This window comes from Muscardinus avellanarius (genome assembly GCF_963383645.1).
Source record: "Muscardinus avellanarius genome assembly, chromosome: 4".
In the NCBI taxonomy this organism is placed as follows: domain Eukaryota; kingdom Metazoa; phylum Chordata; class Mammalia; order Rodentia; family Gliridae; genus Muscardinus; species Muscardinus avellanarius.
Genome location: NC_137789.1, coordinates 17,541,439 through 17,560,810, shown reverse-complemented (window position 1 = coordinate 17,560,810; position 19,372 = coordinate 17,541,439). Strand labels below are relative to the sequence as shown.

At 47.8% G+C, this 19,372-nt stretch overlaps 2 protein-coding genes across 18 annotated transcripts in view; one reads left to right on the top strand and one right to left on the bottom strand.

The window, feature by feature from the left end:
- Positions 1-34: 34 nt before the first annotated feature.
- On the top strand, positions 35-7,955 carry NDUFB9 (NADH:ubiquinone oxidoreductase subunit B9; the record flags this gene model as incomplete). 2 transcript variants are annotated; one of them, XM_080693850.1, is made up of 4 exons in its annotated part: positions 35-135; positions 3,187-3,346; positions 3,801-3,914; positions 7,824-7,955. In XM_080693850.1, the coding sequence occupies 4 exons, from the start codon at positions 35-37 to the stop codon at positions 7,953-7,955; spliced, it is 507 nt and encodes a 168-aa protein (XP_080549976.1). The 2 variants fall into 2 exon arrangements, with proteins under 2 accessions (XP_080549976.1, XP_080549975.1); XM_080693849.1 differs by having other exon boundaries at positions 3,154-3,346.
- A 3,272-nt stretch (positions 7,956-11,227) lies between these two features.
- Positions 11,228-19,372, bottom strand: part of MTSS1 (MTSS I-BAR domain containing 1) — a gene marked incomplete at both ends in the record, with an annotated part of 169,118 nt that continues 160,973 nt past the window's right edge. For 4 of the 16 annotated variants that reach the window (XM_080693825.1, XM_080693826.1, XM_080693813.1 and 1 more), the window contains 4 exons: positions 11,228-11,928; positions 13,303-13,465; positions 13,789-13,962; positions 16,233-16,352. In XM_080693825.1, coding sequence (XP_080549951.1) covers positions 11,228-11,928; positions 13,303-13,465; positions 13,789-13,962; positions 16,233-16,352 — 1,158 coding nt within the window. Of the gene's footprint in view, positions 11,986-13,302; positions 13,466-13,788; positions 13,963-15,218; positions 15,414-16,232; positions 16,353-19,372 lie in introns of all 16 variants that reach the window. The other 12 variants (XM_080693821.1, XM_080693822.1, XM_080693823.1 and 9 more) reach the window with 8 other exon arrangements.

The following is a 19,372-nucleotide window of genomic DNA, read 5'->3' as shown; positions in this document are numbered from 1 at the left end:
AGCCCCCGCGGCCGCTGAAGGGGAGCGGGCGGCCATGGCGTTCTCGGCGCCGACGGCCTACCTGACCCACCAGCAGAAGGTGTTGCGGCTTTATAAGCGCGCTCTGCGCCACCTCGAGTCGTGGTGTGTCCACAGGTGGGAAAGGGGCACCGGGCCGGGAGCTGACCCCGGGGCGGAGAAGAGGCCTCGGGCACGGGCGGCTCAAGGACTTTGGGGACGAAGGGGCAGGCGATCTCAACCCCTACGGACCTTGGATCTGGGTTCCAATCCGACTTCACCGCCCAGACTGCTAGATCTTGACGAGGTGCTTCCGTGGTGCGGGCCTCAGTTTTTTGTGCAATAAAACGAACGCAGGGGCTAGCAGGGAGGGTTGCGTGAAGAATAAGTCAGATCGAGGAAAGTGACGAAAGCTGTCATTGGCATGGGTGCAGCGCCCGCCAAATAAGGCTTTCTTTACAGTCTTGTTCCCTAATACTAACAGCCATAGTACGTTTTTTTCTTTAGTCTGTAAACAACTCAAGAGTTAAGATTATTTTAGCCTTATTTTACAGATGACAGATACAGGGAGTAATTTTTTAGGATCAGGTTGGGATTATAATTTACGTGTCTAGCACCAAAGCACCCTCATGCTCTCAACTGCCCATCAGTTCTTTCGACGTCCTTCCGATTACCCTCACATCTTTTTTAGCTCCCACATAATTAATTCTTCTTTCCTCCTTTGTCCATCTGACACTGACTCTTAGAAGATAATTTTAAGACATAAAAGCCGGGCGTGGTGGCGCACGCTTGTAATCCCAGCATTCGGGAGGCTGAGACCAGAGGATCGCAGTTTGCAGACAGCCTCAGCTACTTAGTGAGGCCCTCTGCAACTCAGTGAGACCCTGTTTCCAAACATAAAGAATAAAAATAGGGCAGAGGGTGTAGCTCGGAGGTCAAATGCCCCTGGGTTCCATCCTCAAACCCGCAAAAAAAAAAAAAAAAAAAAAAAAAAAAAAGACATAAAGATTTTCATGAACTAAATAGAAATGCAAGGTAGGGTGGCAACCCAAGCCTCTTCTCTCTTATCAGAATCCTAAAACTTAGTCCCAGGCAAAGGGCTTTCGGGGAAAACCTCTGAAGAATGGGAAACTGAGTAGGCCTGGGAGAGTTGCAGAGGGTATCCTTGAAGCGCAGACTGCATATTTGTGATTATTCTCTTTGCTGAGGCAAAAAGTGGCAAGGTACCATGTTGTATGATTGTTGGTTTCTTCCCTGAGGATTTTATTTTTTTTCCTTTTAATTCATTTGACAGAGTTTGCAACTCAGGTTCTATCCTGGGTTGCCAAGTAAATAAGAGTTAATCCTTTTTTGATCCACAGCAGCTCATGGATTGCAGGTGGGTGGGGGTGGACATGTAAACAAAGAGAGGACAGAATTACCTTGTGAAGGAAGTGAAGACAACAAGAATTCAGGTATTCCTGAATGGCAGCTGGGAATATTAAAGTTTATCGTCATGGAGGAATAATAAAACTAGTTACTATGTGACATTGGCTCATTTCCCCCCCCCTTTTTTGTGGTGCTAGAGATGGGGCACCTTGAGCCTGCTAAGCAAGCATGCTACCACTGAGCTGCACCCCCAGGCCGGGCTAGTGTTTTCTTTGTCCTTACCTGGATTTCTTCCATTTGTCCCATAATACCATTTTCTGTGGCTCCATCCCAGGTTCTCTGTGGGACTGTATATACATTGGACACCTACATCGATGCTGGGACTTGAGTTACCGCCTGTGCTTATTTGTTTTTGAGCTGTATTTCCAGTTGTTTGTTAACATTGTCCTGTTGTTTTCCAAAACTCATCTGGTCTAAATTCTTTAAAACCAAACTCATTTTCTTTTCAATCCCCCATTCTGATTCTCTTTCCAGTTTCTCTGCTTCAGCTAATGGCATTATTAGTAATTCAGTTGCTAAGCTTTAATTGTTCTCAAATATTTCCTTATCTCCTGCCAATAATGTACATACTAATACACCATCTATAATTGGACATAGGTATAAGTTCTGTCTCCCATGTAATGATGTCAGTTACATTATTGAGCAATTGGGATATAACAGGCACTTTGTGAAATGTATTTATATACTTAAGCTCATAGAATTTGCATGACAATCTTGGGAAATGGACAACAGTTAATAACACATGAAGGAAGAACACATATCTGGAGATGTTAAGCAATTTACCCTAGATTACACAGTAGTAGCAGAGCTAAGACTCAGGCCCACTCTCATACCTTGGTGGTTTATTTTTGTTGTTGTTGTTGTTGTTGTTGTTGTTGTTGTTGTTGTTGTTGTTGTTTTGCGGGTCTGGGGATGGAACCCAGGGGCATTCTACCTCCGAGCTACACCCCAGCCCTATTTTTTATTCTTTATTTTGAAGCGGGGTCTCACTTAGTTGCGGAGGGCCTCACTAAGTAGCTGAGGCTGGCCACATACCACAATCCTCTGGTCTCAGCCTCCCGAATGCTGGGATTACAAGTGTGCACCACCACACGCAGCTTCACCTCACTCATCTTTGTATGTTCAGAATTTAGCACAGCCTTATCACAATGTAGGAGATTCAGTAAGTTGTCATTGAATGTTGAAAGATCCTAAGAGGCTATGGCTTTTCTTTTACTAATTGTTTTTTTTTTTTTCTTTCTTTCTTTCTTTGGTTTAAATCATCATTCCTTTTATTGAAGGAAAGAGGAGAAAAATGGCTGGGCCGCATTTAACACAGTGTGTGTGTGTTACTGGGGATTGAATCCAGGGGCATTTTACCTCCAAGCCAGATCCCCAGACCTTTTTATCTTTTGTTTTGAAACAGGGTCTCGCTAGATTGTTGAGAGTGTCATTAAGTTGTTGAGGCTGGTCTTGAACCTGTGGTACTCCTGTCTCAGCCTCCCACGTACAGGATTACAAGCATGTTCCACCATGTCCAGCTAATACAGTATTTTTTTGCTGCTAATGTTTGTAGTGCTGCTGAGGAAGCAGTCATAATGATTTAGCAGCTCCATTATTAGGAATGGAGGAAGTACCAGGAAGTTACACAGCTCGCTCAGTTGACATTAGTGGGAGTGCAGTTCCTGTCAGATTACTGCTCACTTGAGAAGATAACATTTCTCATCTCCAAAATCATTTTGGCTTAAGGGACAAATACCGGTACTTTGCTTGTTTGATGAGAGCCCGGTTTGAAGAACATAGGAATGAAAAGGATATGAGGAAGGCCACCCAGCTGCTGAGGGAGGCGGAAGAAGAATTCTGGTACAACCAACACCCACAGCCATATATCTTCCCTGACTCTCCTGGGGGCACCTCCTATGAGAGATACGAGTGCTACAAGGTACGTGAGGGTGGCAGTGGTGAATGCTTTCTGAGAGGCGGGGCAGCCTTTGTTTTCCCAAACCTCAGCCTTTATACCAGTTTGCCCTTGAGGGGCAGCTAGATTTCTTTCCTGAGAGCTGTCAGATACTTTAAGTGTCCATTTTCTCTCACACATCATTAACACTTTTCTTTCTAAATTGAACTCTTATAGAATACATCTTGCAGTAAACATATTGGCAAAGCAAAGTGCTAAATTACTTGGTTAATAACTAATTTTAAGTCTAAGGCATTCTCTTTTGTCTTTGGTCTCTGCTTGTCCTCTGCCATTTGTTGCTTGGAGTTAGACATAGCATGGTAGTGACAACAGTCTTCAAAATGCACCTCGGTTTACATCCTCTGTCTCCTGAATAGCTCCTGTCAGTGGCACATACATGAGTTCTGTATAATGACACCATGATTTTCTCTCCTGGCAGGTTCCGGAATGGTGCTTAGAGCACTGGCATCCGTCTGAGAAGGCAATGTATCCTGATTACTTTGCCAAGAGAGAGCAGTGGAAGAAACTGCAGAGGGAAAGCTGGGAACGAGAGGTAGGTCTGAGCTGTGACTCACTGGAGCTCTGCCAGCACTTGGACAGTCAAGCTGTGCTCCCACGCCCAGGTCTGGATTACAGGATGATAGTTTCTCTGGCCCCTTGCTTCTCAGAGATACTTCAGTTTCTAAGTGAGCTCAGTTTAACATTAACCATCTTACAAACACGTTGAAATGTGTTCCAGAGTCTTTTTGGCTTTCCTGTTTTCTAATTTTTCTTCTGCCCTCCCCCTTCATCCTTTGCCTGACCCTACTATTCTGTACCCTACTATTCTTTAACCGTCCTCAACCCTAGAGCCATAGGCATTTTTTAGTCCTCTTATGATCAGTTACATTTTTAAAAGTTCAGTCTTGCTATAGTGTGACTGATACATTGGAGAGGGCAAGGGGAGAAAGTAGAGAATCCAGTTTGAGGCCATTGTGGTAGTTTAGTCCTAAGTTGATGGTGCCCAAATAGGAAGGAGATAGACATGCAGGATATCTTTCGGAGGGGTATTAAGGTTGGATGTGGCAAATAGGGGGGGCTCATTGTAGGCTGGAGACTGGCTTCTAGCTTATAAACTTTAACGTCTAGAGCTTGGTGATGGTGTGGGATTGGGGTTCGTGGGGGGCAAGTATCAGGGATAATCTAGCATTTGGTTTTACAAGTGGAGAGTTTGATACTCCTGTCAGACATCAAGTGCAGATATTAGCAGGCAATTGGAGTAGGAATCTGGAGCGCCGAGGAGAGACTTGGTCTAGAAATAGAACTCGCTTGTTCTCAGTTTTAAAGCCATAGGAGTGAATGAGAGCCTTAGGAGGGAGTATAGAGGAAAGGGGAGGGCTACTCTCTCCATTATAACTGGATATAAGGTGTATGTAAAACATTGGAGCTAGAAGTTTTGAAGATACAACTATTGTGAGGTAGCTTCTTGGTGTTTGCTTGCCTGTTTGTTTTCTTAGTGGTACTGGGGATTGAACCCAGGGGCATTCTACCTCTGAGCAACACCCCGAGCCCTATTTTATTATATAAGTTGCAGAGGGCCTCACTAAGTTGCTGAGGCTAGCCACAAACCTGTGATTCGCCTGTCTCAGCCTCCCAAGTACTGGGATTATGTATGCACCACCACATCCAGCTTTATTTATTTTGAAATGGAGTCTACCTGAATTGCTAAGGCTGTTCTTGAACCTGTGATTGTCCTCGGCCTCCTAAGTACTGGGATTATAGGCTTGCACCACCACGTCCAGCTATTAGCTTCTGTTTTTTTAGTGAACCAAGAAGAAACCCAAGGGAAGCATGTGCAGCAGCTTGTGGAAAAGGTGATCTCATGGAGAGAGGACAGGCTGACTGGGGAAATTGGGGTTGCCTAGTGGTGGGAAAAGCTCATTTGAAGCTGAGAGCAGTTACTCGTTCAAGTTTTTATTTTTATTTTTACCTGAATGAGCAATACTAATCTGTCTGGGTATTGACTTAACAGTGGATATAATGGTTTCTTCATTGTCCAGAGAGTTATAAGGAACTTGTATTATTAAAAAGCAAATGAGAAAGCCAGGCGTGGTGGTGCACGCTTATAATCCCAGCATTCAGGAGACTGAGATAGGAGGGGCATGGTTCGCGGACAACCTCAGCTACTTAGGTCCTTTGCAACTCAGTGAGACCCTGTTTCAAAATAAAGAATAAAAAAATAGGGCTGGGTGTGTAGCTCAGAGGTGGAATGCCCCTAGGTTCCATTCCCAGTACCACACACACAAAAAAAAATTTTAATTTTGAATTTTTAAAAATTAAAAAAAAAAAGCCGGGCGTGGTAGCGCACGCTTGCAATCCCAGCATTCGGGAGGCTGAGACCGGAGGATCGCGGTTCACAGACAGCCTCAGCTACTTAGTGAGGCCCTCTGCAACTTAGTGAGACCCTGTTTCAAAATAAAAAGAATAAAAAATAGGGCAGGGGCTGTAGCTCGGAGGTTAAATGCCCTTGGGTTCCGTCACCAGACCCGGAAAAAAAAAATTAAAAAACAGCCGGGCGTGGTGGCACACGCTTGTAATCCCAGCATTCAGGAGGCTGAGACCAGAGGATCACGGTTCGAGGACAGCCTCAGCTACTTAGTGAGGCCCTCTGTAACTCAGTGAGACCTGGTTTCAAATTAAAAGAATAAAAAAATAGGGCAGGGGGCGTGGCTCAGAGGTTGAATGACCCTGGGTTCCATCCCCTGACCCACCAATAAACAAACAAACAAACAAATAAATAAATATTTAAAAAACTTTTTTTTTTTTTTTTGGTGGTACTGGGGTTCCTGGAAGCCCTTCTACCTCCGGGCTACACTCCCAGACCTATTTTTTATACTTTTTTATTTGGAAACAGGGTCTCCTAAGCCAGCGCGCGCGGCTGGCTTCGAACCTGCGCGATCCTCCTGTCTCTGCCTCCCAAGCGCGGGGATTACAAGCGTGCGCCACCACGCCCGGCAGAAAACAAAAATTTTTAAAAAGCAAATGAGAGGCAGACATGATGGCACATGTTTGTAGATCCAGTTCCAACCCCAGTACCCCCCCACCCCCACACACACAGCAAATGAGTGTGATGATGGAATCTATGCTAGGTAAAGGATTAAAGACAGAAGAGGCTGATGCAGAGATGTGTCAGGTTGGGAGGGAGGATCTGTACATTCATAGTCTCTTGGAGTTTCAAGGGACATTTAAGTAAAGGAGCTGGAAGGGCAGGCAGATAATAGTGAGACATCTAAATTCATGATTTTGAGCTGAGCATGGTGGCACACACCTCTAATCCCAGTACCCGGGAGGCTGACACAGGAGGATCACAGGTTCAAGACCAGCCTCAGCCACCTCGCAAGGCCATGTTTCAAAACAAAAAGTAAATAGGATTGGGGTATAGTGCGGAGGTAGAATTCCTGTGAGTTCAATCCCTAGGCCCACAGAGAAACAAAAACAAAAAATAAATTTATAATTTTGGAAATGGTGCTAGTTCTAGAGATAAGGTCCCCAGAATATTGATGATTGATACTTCTACACTTATTTTTCTTTCATGGTATACATGATAAGAAAACAAAGGTGTGGCACAGTTATTCAGCATCATAGAGATCCTCAGACAGAACATCTCAGTCACCAGACCATGTTCAGTTATGTTTATCCGGGCAAGTGTGTACGTTCTATAACTTACTTCACTTGCAAGCATGAAGACCAAGGTAGAGTGGCCAGGGAAACATTTTGTGAGAAATGTCGCAACATTCAAAAACTAGAAGTAGGTTTCTTGATGGTGAGGAGCAGGCTCGCTCTGCAGTTGATCCCTGATGACCTTTCCTCCTCTTGCGGAGCAGTCGTCCTTCCCTTGTTCCACCTCTTTATCACGGAACCAGCACACGTGTGGAGGGAGCTCTGGCTCTTAGGTCTCCTCCTCTGTAGGACAGTGGTCTTGGAGATTGCTAGGACTGGTGGTAGTTGGGCAACATGCAGCAGAACTGAGCCCATTTTTACATGTGATTTCACGTTAACCTCCTGTCCAGGCTGCTATCTGGGGGTTTTACAGTTAACATTCCTAATACATATGAATCGAGGTTTCTTAGTGGTGCTTTTGAAGAGAACTTGGCTTAGACACAGAAATAAATGTTTTTCTGGGTGGAACCTTGGGGACCATGACAAGAGGAACCGGAAAGGTAATTGTCATGTTTTTGCTTGAAAAATAAGAGGAGGGAGGAATGGAGAGTCGTCTGCTTCACTGCTTTAAGACTGGGAAGACTAAAGGGAAAAGCTTTTCTGTGTGAGTAAAACTGTGAGTATGGGAATAATACAGGTATACATTAAAAACTCTTCTCAGAGAGTATGTTGGGACATAACACAGAAAGAAGACTTGCTTCATGCAACAGATGGGCTTTACAGTCGGACCCCTCGGTAACTGCTCCCTCCTTGCACCCTCTAGGTCAAGCAGCTGCAGGAGGAAACCCCACCTGACGGGCCTAAGACTGAAGCTCTGCCTCCTGCCAGAAAGGAAGGCGATTTGCCCCCGCTGTGGTGGCATATTGTGACCAGACCGCGGGAACGGCCCATGTAGGAAGAGGAGAGACGCAGACACCGCACTCTTCATGCTTGCAAGTGAAATAAGTTACAGAACGTACACACTTGCCCGAATAAACGTAACTGAACATGGTCTGGTGACTGAGATGTTCTTCTGTCTGAGGATCTCTGTGATGCCGAGTAACTGTGTCACACCTGTTTTCTTATCATGTGTACCATGAAAGAAAAATAAGTGTAGAAATATTTTTGAGACAGGGTCTCACTGGATTGCCGGCTGCCTCAGCCTCCCGAGTAGCTGGGATTATAGGTGTGTGCCGCTGTACATGGCTGTACTATGTTATTTATAGTGCATTTTCAATACAGAAAAACTTAGCAGTGGAACCAGATAGAAGATTTATTTGGAGGATTTAATTGAAGGCTAATAAATAGGACTTAGGCCAAGAATAGGACTTAAAATAGCATTTTTGGTTTCCTAAGAAATTCTGTGAATGGGATTTTAGTTTTTATGAAAAGGACAACTCTCCCTATAAGTACGGAGTTCATGGCACCCTCTCAGGAGCTGAGTTTTGATGGTTGGAGTGTAAGGGTGCAAATTGGAATGAAACTGATGCTCACTTTAGAGGCCGTTTTCCAGCTGTGACCCCTCTGCAGTAGCTTGGATTATCTGGGGACTCAAAGGCCAGGATATCACAGAACTCTAAGGTGGTGTATGTGCTTTAGAAGTGGTCTCACCAAGTCACTGTGAGCCTCGCTAGGTTGCTGAGCCTGCTTTCAAACCTGCCAGCTTCCTGCCTCAGCCTTCAAGCACTGGGATCACATTTGTGTGCCACCACATTACACATTTTTTTTTAAACAAACAACAAAAATAAGGTAAAGCAAGTTTTAGGATTGTCAACCCAAACTGGCTGCTTTATTTTTGGTAACTTACTGGAACTGATTTCTAGTAATTTAGGCCACTCTTGCTCATAACCATCACAGAAATATTTTGTGAGTTTGCTAAATTAAGCTCAATTTGAGTCTTAGTCCATGTTCTAACATTTGGCTAAGGTCTCAAACTGATTTTTAATAAGACTTGAAATACAGGGCTTTTTTTTCCTAGTGGTTCTTTATTTATAATGTAGGCTGAAGCAATTGTTACAATGTAGAAGGGAGACACATTACACAACTGTTATTTATACAAGTTTAGAACAAAAAACCACACAGGGAGAGGTCAACTCTCAGTACAAACTAGCAACTAAACCACAATAATTTACCTTTAGAAAGGATTTCTTTATTTTTAGCTGTGACACTGCTTTTACAATATGCAAAAACACAAACAGAACTACCCAAGGTGTTTTGTCACATTTTTTTCTACATTGAATTTGGCAACATTTTATATTAAATTTCTTCAGATTATACTAACGTTTAAAAACTAAACAAGTGAAAAGCTGTACCAAGGTACAGTTACATCCATTTATTTTGAAGATTAAAATACCACTTTTATCTATTGTAATTATTACCTTGCGGCAATTTCTGCTTCTGCAAAAACCATCTCAAGCATCATATGCACAATGCATCAGCTACTTTTAGTCATCAAGATTGGTGGGCTAAACCACAGGCACTACTGTTGCTTATAGTCTGTAAAAGGAGCTTGTTTTTCAAAGGAAAATCTTAAGTAGTTGCTAGTAACCATGCCTTTGATTTAAAGCCAACATAAAATGTCTTTGAGCAATCACAGCAGTGTTAAGTGTTAATATATAGAACAATGACTGTACAGGTACGTTACTCTCACATCCAATGTGGTTATGTATTAAAGCATAAGATTATGCAATTGAAGACTAAAGCCAACAGAAATTTGCAGGACGTTTTGGGACCCACCAGGCTCCTCTTCCTTGAGAAAGTATAGTCACAAGTGTGCACTGTCAACTTCCCCACTAAGATACCTTCTTTAAAAAACATAGTTGTCTTCTCCAAATGAGATCCCTTTTAATCTACAAATCTCTGTTGACATCAGGGGATGGGTATTATAACAAATTGAACTTCCACCTAAAAAGGAAAGACATAAGTCCATTCCAAAAAACATTGCCTAGAATACAAAAAAAAGGGGACAGTATAGTGATCTGATTCCCAGTGACAATAAATAAATCCTCCTCTCTTCGATGTTTAGTATGAGCCAATTAACTGCCATTTATTTAAGGAAGATAAGAAAAACAAGCCCCAGATCAGTAAACACAATGGCAAGTTGGTAGACTCCAAGCTGGTTCCCTTGTTAAATCTGCTTGAGTTTTTTTTGTTTTTTGTTTTCTTCAAAGTATTTGGGCTTTTCAATGCACCCAGCCTGCTGGGCACAGTTACGTAAAAGGCATTTGTTCTGTCTAAGAATCCCTGCTATCATCTTAAGTGTTTAAACTGCCTTACCCTTTTGGATGTATTTGCATTCAACGGAAGTGAGTACGATAGACGAGAAACTGAAGTGTGGGGTGGGGGGAGTTCTACGTCTGCCCAGAGGTGGCAACATGCGCGGGAGTGGAGGCGGATGCTGTGTGCAGTCAAGAGGAATCGTGGGAGAAAGGAAGTCCTTAAACACCTTACAGAAACGAACACTGCAGTCCAGTATGGCTTATTCGGATGCATTTACCATGAAGCTACTAGAAATTCAACCTACAAGGCTACTCTTAATGTAACAGGATTGGCTACGTTGACAGTGTGCCCCTCCCACGGCCCTCCCCCCGGTCCCAACACAGTCTACCGTTTCCAGATTTACTTCATTCTGAATATTGCTCATCAATTGTTACTCCTGCTTCTCTCATCCATAGTACATTTAAATGAGGATTTTTACCCCTTTTATTTATACATTAAAATAACAAATTTGCTTCTAAGCTAAATACTACAGTGCATCTACAAAAGCTTGCGGCAGGTAAAGAAAAAGAAGAAAGAAATAGTAATCAAGTATAGTAATCTTTTTCTGAAATTAACTACTTCCTGGTTCCCCTGCCCCACCCCACCCCCTATGCCTTTAAAATTTTACAAAGACTTGTAAAAAAGTTAAATGGAATTTGGCACCTTCAGAAAAATCAAAAGGGAAACTAAGATTAAAATGTGCAGAAAGAAAATCATCAATATTTACAAATTAAAAGATCATATTATGTCAGTTACATGTTGCTTTTAATTCTTATCTAAAGATGTTGAATACTTTCAAAAGAGCTGAATTCTGAGTTGCCTACAAAATTTTTTTGTTTGATTATAGATTGGAATGGATCAAGACAAATTAGGTTTTGTTAATGAAAGAGTTCGTTCCCCGTTCGCAGCATTTCCTGGGAGCCTAAGAGCCTAAGAGAAGCGAGGGGCCGAGCGGTCATTCGTCGTGGTCTTCTTCAGCTTCACGCCCCTTCGGATGGCGTTCAGCATGTCTTCTCCTTGCGGAGCATCTCTCGGGCTCAGGTCTGCAGGGTCACTCTCTGGAATCTGGCCTGGGGAGACCGCGGCACTTGGGGGATCCCTCTCCTGATCTTCGGCCTCGCTTTCTAGAATCACCTGTCTGTGCTCCTCAGGGATACTGGGCTTTGGGCCTGGGAGTGGAGGGTTGACAGAGGCTTGGCCGCTCCACATGGAAGAGGGCATGCTGGTGACACCCGGGGGGCCCTCACCCACAGATGGCGACTCGGGGCTGTGCTCACCCCGCTCCTCTGGCCCATCTGGAGGGGCTGGCAACACACCAGGGAGGTCTGGGACAGTTGGGGTCTTAACGGGGATCACGGGTGTCTTGATGGGGATGGGACCGGCTCCAATGGTCCCCCGGCGGACAGAAGGCTTGGTGGAAGGGGTCCGTCGGATGGTTGCAACCCCTGGGGTGACCATAGCAGGTCCGAGGGTAGTGGGGAGGCCAGCGGTTGAGGCCGGGCGCTTGGCTTGGAACATCCGTCGGTAGGACTGGCTGATGTCACTATTTCTTGGAATGGTGGAGGATTTGTCAAACTCCTGTTGATCTGCCTCCTGGTCACCACTTACGGAGAAATAATCATAATCTGAAACTGAGTATAGGATTTGATTAGACATATCCAAGGCAACAGCTTTGCTTTTCGATTCTTCTGTGCCGGGAGGACAAATGGCACACCAGGCAGGGCGCACACAGTCTTGTCCCAGGCCTTCTCCAGGCTTCTGAAGCACCTTCAGCCTCACGGGGAACTGGCCATCACGGACCTTTGCTCTGTTCTCTGATGTACCCAGGGCACCTAGAACAATGCTGGATGTGGTGGCCTTGCAGGCATGGTTAAATGGGGCAAGGGTGTGAAGGGGCCAGGCTGCAGCCAGAGACCTGCAAGCATGTCTGGAGGGACTGGGGATACAGGAGAAGATAAATCCTACAAATCCTCTGGCCCAGAATTCATTACGAGAAGCCTCAACCAGAATAGCCTTAACCTCTCCCGGATGACTAACAAGTAAGGTGAGAGACAGAAAAAGGAATGGAGCAACTGGCAATGAGCTCCTCAAAACCAAGTACAGAGACAGGTTCCATCCGTGCCGTGCGCTCGCCTCCTCAGAACAGTGGCTCAACAACCCACCTCGGGAGATGCGGGAAGGGACAGCTTAGACTAAACACCTTGAGTAGTGCTTCTGAGTAGCAAAACAGGACAGCTGGGGCCAGGTATGTTAACGGGGTGGGGGATTAGAGGGGCTGTCCTGTTTTTTACAGGATGTTTAGCATTATCCATGGCCTCGTTCACTAGCTGCTAGTAACACCCCTTGAGTTGTTACAACTAAAAATGTCTCCAGACATTGTCACGTGTCCCTTGGGGAACAAAACTGCCTTCGACTGAGAGACTGAGACTGTCCTAAGAGGCTCTGCCCAGTGGTTTACAGATAGCTTTGGGTCAACTGTCACAGATCTGTTCCAGCTCTTAGGCTTTCCTGTTGCCTGGCTGTGCAGGTGGTGGGACGGGGTGAGGAAGGCAAGGTGGAGAGAGGACTTGGCCAGAACAGGTTAGACTAACACAATTGAGGCTTACTCTGCTACTTATTACTTATATGAATTTGGGCACGCTCCTGAGCCTCAGTTTCCACACCTGCAAAATGGGGATAAAAAAAATCCCATACGTGGCTGTGAAAAACAAGTGGAAAAATAAGTGTCCAGTGCTTAGTGCAACGTGTCAAAACAAAAATGAAGCTGTTGTCACGGACGTGTGCCTCAGGTGGGGACAACCATGTACCCCGATGGTGAAAGGTGAGAAACTCCACGAGTTCAGGTCGCTGCTTCTGTGGCAGCTACGTGAGACACAGAGATGCACGTTCCTGGATGATGGGAACCATTCTCCTCCAGGGGTTGTGCTCTGGTTAGAACGGAAGGGCCAGGGTTCTGCCATTTACCTGGTGCTTGGAAAGCCCAAGCACCAGCCCCGCGCCCGTACCTTGGGAAGGGATGGTGTCCTCGGAGCAGCACGGGGTGGTCGTCTGGGTGCTGTAGCCACTGGAGCATTGCAGCGAGTCCCGGCTACTCCTCTGCGTGTCCAGCTGGAGGCCCCGTGACAGGGCAAGCGCCAGCTCCTCGCAAGCCTCCATCTCCTCTCCAGGCTGCGGGGTGGAGGAGAGACAGATAAGCTGCCAGGCCTGGGAACCCCCTGGATGTCCCCAGACATCAGTATCATTCCTGTCCTGCCCTTCTTCCCTGGGCAGCTACTGACTTGCTTGGGTCCCATCAAGGCTGCAGAAAGTTCTACATGTCCGATTCCCACACAAGGCTTCTCCCCCTGGGAATCTCTGTGCTGTGGAGCAGGAGCAGGGAACGGAGCTCAGTTCTCCTGCTTCAAGGCTGCCTGGGCCTCGTTGCTGGCCAGCATCTGGCCGCCAGTCAGGCCTAAATGGACCCAACCAGCAACAGAGAACGAGCACATTACCCTGGTGGCAGCCGACACGGTCATGCTCCTCGGTCTCTGAGCCTCCTCTGCAGCTGCGGGTGGGACTCCTCCAGGAGCAGGCCCGCCCCCACTGGGGTCCGGCTCACGCTTCTCTTTGCGACGCTGTAGGGTGTTCACCAGAGGCTGGTCGTAGGGTCCTGGCTTGGCCCAGTCCTGAGCAGAACAAGCGCGGTCAGGAACCAGGGCCGCCGCCCTGCGTGGAGGGTCAGCCACCCACTAGCCGCTGCCCAGAAGCTGGTCCTCAGCAGGAAGCTTGGGCTGGGCTGCCCACGGCCCCTTTGCATCCCCCCACCCAGCTCTAAAAGGGAAGAGTGGAATGCCCTTTGGGGGGCCCCCTGGGTACTTCCCTTTCCTTTATCTCTGCCCAAAGAGTAAAAACTCTCAACAGCCAGGCAGGTAGCAGGGGACTCAGTTAACAGCCACCTAATGAGTAGCCAGTCTACGCTAAGGCACCAGCCAGGGAGAGCCATCATCAGAAAGCAGGCTGTCCCTTTGGTCTCCAAGAAACAACTGTCCTTGAGCAACCGGAATGACTTTGCTTACGTGGAGTGGCCACTAGGGGGCACTAGAGCAACGTCAGCCTCTCTCCCTATGGCCTCTGGAAAAGTAAACCTCAGAGAGCAAGTCTAGTGGCCTCAGAGACAGGAAGGAGGCTCCCAGGCTCAGTAGAAAGGGTGTGAGGAGTCTGAGGGGTCCACATCACCTGAAAGGGTTGAAGTCAAAACCAGCCCCAAATGCTGACAGCCTAGGGGCTGACTTTGCAAATGAGGGTCCTCCTTCCAAGGAAAGCAAATTATCCTCCTGGAGCATCAACTGAACTTGCTAGGAGCTACTTTAAAACTTTACTTGTATAGTAAAACAAACAGGTTTTTACTATAAAGACACTGGAACTAGAATTAAAGTCTTTGTGTGCTTTTAAGATAAAACATGATGACCCAGAACATATTTTGGACTGTGGTTCTGTTCCCATGTCTTAGCAGGAAACTCATTAGGGGAAAAGTCGAGGCACATGGCCAAGGACAGTACAGACTCTCTGGTCAACTGATGCCTGCAGGTGGCCCCCAGAAGGGACCAAACCCAGCAAAGTCCATCCTGATGCAGCGCTGGGCCTTTCCATCTGGAATTGGCGCTCCCTGCAATGCACAGCGGTCTCCTGTCTACCAGGGTTAACTGGGGCTCCCTAAAAGATGACATCGTTGTCTGCTCTCTAAGGAAGTTGCTCTCTTGGAACTGCTGGCTGCTGTCTTCATCCCCCACCCACCCACCCAACTGGGAATCTCCTGAGGGAGAGGCGTTATGGGGAAGAAGGCAGACTGTGAAAGGAGGGGACAGGGAGAATCAGGAGAGGTGGTGGAACAGAAGAGGGGTGAGCACAGAGGCGATGGGGGGAGGGCGGGGGAGACACAAACCTTCCAGCTAGGGATCTGAGATGACGGGAACATGCCAGGCCCAATGGTGTAATAATGAGCGTAGTCTGGAAGGTGGACAGAGGTGACCCGCGGGAGCAGGCGGGAGGCAGGCAGGCAATGAGGGAAAGGGCCTGCGCCCACGGGCCCCACATGGGACTCACTTGATAAATTATAGTGAGAAAACCCGTTAGACAACTGGAAATGAAACAAACAAAAAAGGGGGAAGAAAAGGAAAAAATTAATATAACAGGATGAGTGTGGGCATCCAAGATGGCACTGACCTTCCGGAGCAGGACAACCTGAATGCTTACAAACCAAACAAACGCTGGCACGTGACGCAAGAGAGAAGAGGCGGGTGCCAATAACGCCCCGTGCCTGGACACCACAAGAGTGTCCAGTCAGGGAACGGTCCACCTGCCTCTTAGACCACACTGGAAACTGGTCGGTGTGGTGTCCTTAATTGACAGTGTTCTCGTTAGCTTTGGATCATTTAACTAATGGAAGCAGAATTTCACGGTGATAAGGATCTGCTTATCTTGTTATGCAACATTTTAAAGATCCGAAGCGTCCTGGTTCATTCTAGGTTTCCCGAAATCATCCCACTGTTCAGGAGCAGATTAATCTGCTCCTGAACAGTGGGGGTCACAAACTAAACAGTGGGGGTCGCAAACTAAAAGGCAGATGAGGTGAGATGTCACGTCCAATGGTCTTGTGGGGTGCTTGGGAAGGGAAGGGGGAGGATGGACAAACACACGACACCTGTTCAGGGAAGAGCCTTCACGCCTCCCACTTCTTCATACCCCTCTTCTCCCTCGGGATGCCCGTAGAGCCACTGCACAGCAGCCACGGGCCCCAAGAAAAAGCCCTCAGCCGGGTCCCACCCTCTGCTCCCAGGAGGGGCCCGCTGTTGGTGCGCATTCTGAGTGTCCAGGTGCTAGGGCCCCCGTGGCCGTGTGAGCAGCAGGCAGGGTGGGGCGGGGGGAGCGAGTGCTGCACCGCAGCCCAGCCGGTCACCTTCTCTGTGGACGCCCAGGCGCCCATGGTGGAGCCTGAGCTGACTGAGGTGGGGGAGCTGCACTCGCTCACTGACTGGCAGGTTTCGGAGGCTTCAGAGGAGGCTGAGCTGGACGAGTTCTGCAGCAGGAGGGGGGACCACACGAGGGGACCGACAAACCAAAGCACACGCACCAAAAATAATAATAAATAAAAGCAAAAGAACAGGGGCAGGGAAGGCAGAGGGAGGGAGAGAGAGACACGTACATAGAAGAGGGAAGAATGAGAGAAGCAGAGGGTTAGGGTTACTTTTTCCCCAAAGTTGCATCCACACAGAAGTTTCAAGCCCTTGAAGAGAAGCACGAGGCCCAGCAAGCTCAACACCCGCTAAACGCTGGCACCTGAGGGCCGGGATCGCTGTGTGTGCCTGGCACGGGAGCACCTGCCGAGGCGCCCGGCCCCCAGCACTGCGGCGCTCTCTTGGGCTTTGTTCATGTGTCACATGCCCAGGTCCCAGGGAGGCCCTGACTCTCTCTCCAGTGCTGTATTTATTGCACAAGGCTGACCTCCAGCTTGGGCATTTGCTACATGTCTACCAGGACAGCTCTAATTTCTAACCTCTTCCTTGATCAAAATGAAGCCTCTGGATCCATGAAGGGTGGCCGCCAACTACTTGAGGTGTCTGCCTGGAGATTGATTTGGGGTTTGGGGCAGTGAAGCCCTGTGATCAGCGAGATGTGTCCAGTGGCCACTGGAGAGCAGGCTGAAGCCTCTGAGAGGTCGGATCAGGACAAGAGTTCTTGACTCCGATCTGGACTAAACCCCTGCAGGCGCATGCTCCCAGGGTGGTGTCCTAACGGTCTATCTTACGGTCTGTGCCTGCTAAGTTCACCATTACCCCTGCAGTTTCTAGTCCTGGGCCTGGCAGTGTGGCAGGGGCTCAAAAAACTCTGAATGGATGAGCAACATGGCCATCCCCATGAGCTGGGTCCCCCAGGTACTGCCTTGGCCACCCCGGTATCTGCTCCAAGGTTTTCACTGCAACCTCTGACTTAACCTCCCCATTTGTTTAAATAAGCCCGACCCTTCTGTACTGCAGTTTCCCTGGAAATGCTCCTGTCTCGCCATCCAGGAGGCCAAATGCATGCCTCTTTCACCAAGTGAAGACAGAAAGGTCCTGCGAAGGGACAAAGGTTTGGCTTTCCCGTCCTGCAAGGACAAGGAACCAATAAGACATCTGACTGTGCGAGGCTCAGTGGAGACAAAGCAGTGCAGCCACACCAGGGAGACGGCGGCCTACAGGTACCCTGAGCTCTGTGTCTGTCATCAGCCCAGATCCCTCATTCGAGGGCTGGGACTTAACTTCTCCTCATTGAGGAACCATGGACATCATGATCTCTAAACCTCACTTAAAAAAAATTTTTTTAGGGCCGGGCGTGGTGGCGCACGCTTGTAATCCCTGCGCTTGGGAGGCGGAGACAGGAGGATCGCGTAGGTTCGAAGCCAGCCGTGCTGGCTTATTACGAGACCCTGTTTCAAAAAAAAAAAAAAAAAAGGTCTGGGAGTGTAGCCCGGAGGTAGATGGGCTTCCAGAAACCCCAGTACCACCAAAAAAAAAAAAAAAAAAAAAAATTTTAATTTTTCAGTATTAGGGATTGAACCCAGGGACACTCTATGCCCTGGAGCGATGCCCCAGCTCTTTTCATTATTTACTTTTTAAACAGGACCTCACTAAGTTGCTGGGGGTCTTGCACAGTTGCTATGGCTACACTGTAACTCGTGACCCTCTCGTTTCAGCCTCCCAAGCACTAGGATTACAGGCATGCAGCACTATGCCCGGCTTAAATCTCACTTTTTATCTTTAGAAGGGGACTGATGCCATCTAACTAACAGAGATTAAATGAGCTTGTTGGAAGAGTACTTAACCAATTATAAATAAATGTCAAGGATCATAACCTCCCAGGACTGTTTATTATGGTTCCTCTAATTCAAGGTGTTCAGCTTTAAAAAAAACACAACAACCCAGGACTTGGGCTGACTTCTGCTCATTTCCCCCTCAGAGCCTCTTCCCTCGGCATAAACAGCCTTGGGCAGCCCACTCGGGCACTTGTGGGCTAGGCTTGATTTGGGAGGAGGGGGAGGACAGCGAAGGCTTCCGAGCTGGAACTGGCCCCCGGCCTACCTGCTACTGCGTGGGGATGGGAGGGCGCCTGCTCCTTTACCCATGTTCCTTTCTTCCCGCCCTGACTGAAGGTGGAGTCACGGCCCTAGGGAGGTGGTACCTCTGGCTGCTGTGATTTGCAGTTTCTTTAAATTTAGCCTCCACCTTTTTTGTTGTCGTTACAAGCACCCTTCATAAAAGCACCCTGGAATTGCTAGCCAAGCTGATGTTGGGTACAGACTTTCGGATTTTGGAAAACCCTAGCTTGTCACTTTCTGCGTTCCCCCCAACACTGCTGGAAGTAAAAACAGTGCTTTGCCCCCTTCCTTCCACACGCATCTTGGACAGGAAGGCCGGAGCACAGGCCTTGTCTTTTTCAGGAAGGGATGTCAGTGCTGTGTAAATCGTCAGTCCGTTCAAAGCAAACACACAATTATACTGCACACGGGGGAGGAACTGCAAGACCGGCCCCTGAACGTTCACACTCTGCCTGTGAGGGGAGCAGGCGTGGTTTAGTGAAGCACACAGCCGTGGTCAGGGGGACACTACAGGGCAAGCCCAAGCCCCTCGACTGGGACAAGCACAGTAAACCCCAAGCTGCAACACTTAGCTCTGAGCACTTTTGTGGAAAGCTGGGTCTATATACAAGGAAGAGAGATAGCCACAGTCCCCCAGATGACTGGAAAAATGCTCCAGAGACCTGAGCCGTGGGGCTCCGGGCCACCAGGGTCATGTTAGCAATGCAGAGCCCCCCAGCTCCCCAGAAGGTGGTGCTGGGGACAGGCTGGTGGCAGTGTCTCCTGGCATTCTGTCCATTTGCTGCTTACTAAGCATGAAGCCAGAGGCGGTGAGTGGGAGACATAAACCGAAGGCGCATGTGCAGGGCATCCCACGCCTGCCGGCTCCTACCTTTGGCTGCAGCAGGAACACCGGGCTGAGCTGGGGAGGGCCGGCACCATCAACCCTAACTGTGAATGAAGAGCCCGCCTCCCTCCTCCCA